Source organism: Myotis lucifugus, unplaced genomic scaffold, assembly GCF_000147115.1.
Source record: "Myotis lucifugus unplaced genomic scaffold, Myoluc2.0 scaffold_3, whole genome shotgun sequence".
Classification (NCBI taxonomy): Eukaryota; Metazoa; Chordata; class Mammalia; order Chiroptera; family Vespertilionidae; genus Myotis; species Myotis lucifugus.
The window spans coordinates 27,269,796-27,275,220 of record NW_005871051.1 but is presented as its reverse complement, the minus strand read 5'-3'; the positions used below and the strand labels follow the sequence as shown (position 1 = coordinate 27,275,220).

Genomic DNA, 5,425 nt, shown 5'->3' with positions numbered 1-5,425 from the left:
GTAAAACACCTGGGCAAGTTTCAAACCTAAACCCTGCTGTCACAGCATGCAGGATGGAAAACTGCAGAGCCCAGAGTCCCGACAAAGCAAAGAACATTCCAATTATTCCCACAACTCCTGGAGCCCCAGCCCCGTACTTTCAGCTTCCTTAAAAAGTGGCTGAGTGGGTTTGGGAAGCAGACTGGTGCGTTGGTGTCAGTTAAAAGCAAGATGATCCCCCACAGGAGAAAGCAGGGTGCCAAGTGTTAGTTTGGGGAGCAGACTAAATTAGAATGTAACACTGAGAAGGTGGCAATACATACAAGTCAGGAGATCCAGGAGTCTTCATTTTGCCACTTATCATGGGATACTTTGAAACTCTGAGTTTGCACTTGCTCATACGTCATTAGGATAACTGCAGTAATACTCTTACCAACCTCAGGAGATGGTCTGGATGGAAGGGATTCAATGACTTATTGTCCATGAAGGCGCTCTGTAGAGCACTTTACAAAGGTATCCTCATTATTGTCATTACTATTTTGAAGGAAGCAGCAAAACTGTGGAGATGAACCTACAGGCCTCAGGGCCGTGGGACAAACAACAATCACACATTTTCTACTAGTTAAGCCACACGTCCTCTCTGCTCACTAGTGGGAAAGACAAGGATGAAAGACTTGCTGAAAGCATGTGTGCCTATTCTGGGTCTAGAAAGAATAGTCATGAACTGCATAACATTTCGGTCAATGACAGATGGCTTATAGGACACGGATCTCCTGAGATTAAAATTCCTATCGCCTGATGACAATGGGGCTGTCATACCATCTTAGCGCTTTCTGAAGAGTGACACCTCCTCAAGAAGAGGCTCAGGTAGGTCCTTCAGGAGGCGGTCCAGAAGAAGAAATACATCCCAGGAGATGACAGTCCATGCCCGTTAGTGCCCCTGGAGACCTTCCAGTGGGACAAGATGTAGAGGTGAAGACAGTGATACTGATGATCCTGACCCTGTGTAGGCCTAGGCTGACGTGTGTGTTTGTGTCTTAGCTTTTAATAAAAAAGTGTAAAAAGTGAAAGAAAAATAAAACATTAAAAACAGAAAAAACTTATGCTGTAGAAGATATAAAGAAAATATTTTAGCACAGTTGTATAATGTGTGTTTTAAGCTAAGTGTTATTATAAAAGAGCCAAAAAGTTTTAAAAATGTTAAAAGTTTATAAATAAAGTTACAGTAAACCAAGGTTAATTTATTAAATAAAACAGTTTCTATCACTTCAGTGTAGCCCAAGTGTACAGTGCTTATAAAGTCTGCAGTGGTGTAGAGTCATGTCCTAGGTCTTCATACTCACTCACCCTTCACTCACTGACTCATTCAGAGCAACTTCCAGGCCTGCAAGCTCCATTCATGGTAAATGTACCACTGTTTATTTTTATACCTGATTTTTACTGTACCTTTTCAATGTCTGCAATATTCGATACAGTACCATGCTGTATGGGCTTGTAACCTAAGAACAATAGGCTACCATACAGCTTAGGTGTCAGTAGGCTAGACCATCTAGGTTTGTTAAAGTGCACCTATGATGTTCAAACAACGAAATTGCCTAACAATGCTTTTCTCAGAATATATCCCATCATTAAGCAATATATGACTGTAGTTATAGAAAAACCTATAAAGCTGAGAGGTATTTTTGAGAAATATAATGTTTCTAAAAACTTCCCCAAAATGTGTTCCACAAGGTATCCAAAGGATTTGGTGGTGACATCAGTGTGGGAACCGGCTATCTCACCCAGGCCTTCTCTGAGACCACAAGAATGAATTTCCAATGAGGATATGGGATGCAGGATGTGCCAAATTTATTTAACAACAGAACCCCTCTTCCACAGAGCATCTGTCAAGGAGTTTCATGAAACATACATTGGGAATTAAACTCTCCCATTGGACATAATGTTATATGGGCACATGGACCAGCTTAAAGGGGAAACGAGAGTAACTGTTAACATCTGATCAGCAGCAGGCAGTTGCTGGACATGTTGGAAAAGGAGATATGGATTTTCTCCATGTACTGACCCAGCAGGACATTTCCATGAAGCACCCTGCTCCCAGCTCCTCCAGATGTACCAGCTATGCAACCCCGCACACCAGTCACACAGTAACTACACTTTATTTTTTGTTCTAAAATGTGTTTTTCCCCTCTGTGAACTTTTAATATTAGTCCAGACCTCCACTTCCCCTTAAACACACACACACACACACACACGCGCGCGCGCGCGCGCGCGCGCATCACCCTCCAAGCAAGTGAAAAATCCCCGGCGATCTGTAACAAATATTGACACGAGGGGGAAAAAAGGCATGTTGAAATGTATTAGAATCAGAACCTGTACAAAAAAAAAATTAAAATATAACCTGAAACTGTTCAAGTTCAGAAAGGCTAGTCAAGTCCTTTTCTCTTGCCAGGAGAATGCCATCATCAGAGGGCTCTGGGTCATCAGCCAAGGAGGGGTGGAAAGAAACAGACAGAAGCAGCAACAGGTCCTTCCCCAGCAGGCTGGGCCTCAGCACCACTATCCCCACCACAGATGCAGCCAGGAGTAATTAAAGATTTGGGGAGAGCAAGTGTTGGCAGACAGCCCCAGTGGGCAGCTGGGCCTTCACACCGAAAACCAGTCTGAGTAGTCAGGCAGCAGAGAACACCAAGCTGGAAGAAGCTTCTGCCACCGAGCAGACCCAGAGCACCCTCCACTGGTGCTTGGATACCAGACATCAGTTAACCCAGTGCTCCCAACTAACGAGAGATTTGAGCTGGGCTTAAGAGGCTGAGTAAACATAGCCCAGCATCACATCCCTCCATGGCCTGATTGGAGCTGTCAACGAGGGACAAGGCAGGGGAGGGAAAACAAAGCATTTTGATACCTGGCTAGAGTGCCTGCACCATTGTGGGTACTGTGGTACATGGGGCTGGAGGAGTGCCCCCTCCTCACTCAGAGGAGCCTCCTTTGCAGTCATCCCTGTGGGCCGGTTAAAGCTGCCTCTGGCTATGACCAGCCTGACCAAATGACATGGAGCAAAAGAAAAACTGGGAGAGACAAGCCCTTAAACAGAGACAAGAACCTCCTGGAGGGAAGCTGGGCAGTGTTGACCCTGTTGGGATGGCATCAGTGGAGCCCCTGAGTCTGAAGGGAACAACTGGGGAAGGAGGGCGTGGGCGAGGGAAAGGAGTTAACGGTTCTTCTGGAACAGTACCAACAGGATTGGGAGGCGCTGGTGAGGGGACGGGCAGGTCTGGAACTCACTGAAGGTAGAGAGAGGAGGAAATAGGCCCTAGGTGTCCCCTCCCCACTTGCCCAGGCCTGGTGAGTGCCAGCTGCCCCAGCCGGCCCTAGTGGCGGCTGGAAACCAGACCTTTCACTTTGGACATCTTCTTGGTGGGCTGCCTCTGCTCGGCGTGAGGGGGACATTCCCGTTCGGCCAGTTGTTGCTCCATCTCCTGAGCCGAGGAAGATGCTGTGGCCTTGAGGGTCTTCTTGATGTTGGTAACCTGGAGGGAGACAGAATTTGTGTGCTCCTTCTGTAAGCACCTGAAACTCATTCTCATTATAATGGGGGCCACCTAGGGAAGCAGCCAGAATCCTCTGCAAGAAAATCTGAAATTACCTTCAGAAACCCAGATGAGGAGAAACAAGCTGGGGCTACTCATGGGAGATATGTGGAAATGAGTCAAGCAAAAAAGTGGAACTAATGCCTGCTTCATTGAAAAGAGGGGGAAAGCCATGTGGAAGTGGACCATTTGGCAAAGAAGTGAAAGAAAGCAGTAGTTAAAATGGCCTTCAAAAAAGAAAGAGTGACAAAGAATTTGATTGCTACTGTTCATGTATGAAACCAAATATTCCCACAAGAACTCTGGGGATTCTGCTCCCTGAGCGATTCCTGAATAAACAACTAGAGGTTGAACTTCAGCCACCTAACTGATAAATGACGAAAATGCAGTAAAAAACTAGCAAAATGCTATCACCCTACTGTTTTCAGGATACCTTTCTTCACTTAACGAAGGAGGGGCTCAAATCTATTTAAGCAACTCCTGAACACTTTCTCATGTCAGAATACACATTCTCTGTACCATCCGTGTACTATTCTGCTATGAATGTTCTATCATCAAATTAGCTCCCAGTCTGTTATTCACCAAGTACAGAGCTCCTACAACAGCCTTCTATGTTTACCTTTGCACACTTTTGTGAATATCTGTGGAGGACAATCTTAGAAATGAGCTTTCAGTTCCTAACCTGCCAGCCCAACCAGCAGACTTGGCCCTGTAGCACATGCACCCCACTCACCAAGACAGCTCTCCCATCAGCCTCTCAACAGACCCCCAGTTCAACTGACTAAAACACTTTGCTGTTTGCCTCTTTTGATATATATATATATATATATATACACACACACACACACACTAGAGGCCCAGTGCACAAAAATTTGTGCACTCGGGGGGGAGAGGGGGTCCCTCAGCCCATCCTGTGCCCTCTCACAGTCTGGGACCCCTCGGGAGATAATGACCTGCTGGCTTAGGCCCGCTCCCGGGTGGCAGAGGGCAGGCCCAATCCCTAGGTGCAGCCCCTGGTCAGGCTCAGAGCAGGGCCAATTGGGGAGTTGGGGCGCCGCCCCCTGTCATGCACAGAGCAGGGCGGATCGGGAGGTTGCGATGCCACCCCTAGTCACGCTCAGGGTACAGCCGCTTGGGGGGTTGGGGCACCGCCCCCTGTCACACTCAAGGCCGGGTCGAAAGGGAAGTTGCGGCGCCACCCGCTGTCACGCACAGAGCAGGGCCAATCAGGGGGGTTGGGGCTCCGTACCCTGTCACACACAGAACAGGGCCGATCAGGGGGTTGAGGAGCTCCCCCCTGTCACTCACAGAGTAGGGCCAATAGGGGAGTTGGGGCACCGCCCCCTGTCACGCACAGAGCAGGGCCAATCAGGGGGTTGGGGCGCTGCCCCCTGTCATGCACAGAGCAGGGCCCATCAGGGGGGTTGGGGCTCCGTACCCTGTCACACACAGAGCAGGGTCGATCAGGGGGTTGAGGAGCTCCCCCCTGTCACGCACAGAGCAGGGCCCATCAGGGGGTTGGGGCACCGCCCTCTATCACCCACAGAGCAGAGCCGATCAGGGGGTTGGTGTGCCGCCACTGTCACACTCAGGGCAGGGCAGATGGGGAGGTTATGGCTCTACCCTGTCACACACAGAGCAGGGCCCGTGGGGGGGGGGGGAGTTGGGGCGCCGCACCCTGTCACACACAGAGCAGGGCTGATCAGGGGGTTGGGGCGCTGCACCCTGTCACACACAGAACAAGGCCGATTCAAGGGGTTAGGGCGCTGCACCCTGTCACACACAGAGTCGCAGAGGCGATCAGGGGGTTGGGGGAGTTCCCCCTATCAGGCACAGAGCAGGGCTGATCAGGGGGT

General features: G+C 49.3%; 1 protein-coding gene across 4 annotated transcripts in view; it reads right to left on the bottom strand.

The window, feature by feature from the left end:
* Window positions 1-2,314: 2,314 nt before the first annotated feature.
* COPS7B (COP9 signalosome subunit 7B) overlaps window positions 2,315-5,425 on the bottom strand; it is a 24,857-nt gene continuing 21,746 nt past the window's right edge. For all 4 annotated transcript variants that reach the window (XM_023762366.1, XM_006082638.3, XM_006082639.3 and 1 more), the window contains one exon: window positions 2,315-3,509. In XM_023762366.1, the coding sequence (XP_023618134.1) occupies window positions 3,351-3,509 (159 nt within the window). In that variant the 3' untranslated portion in view covers window positions 2,315-3,350. The remainder of the gene's footprint in view (window positions 3,510-5,425) is intronic.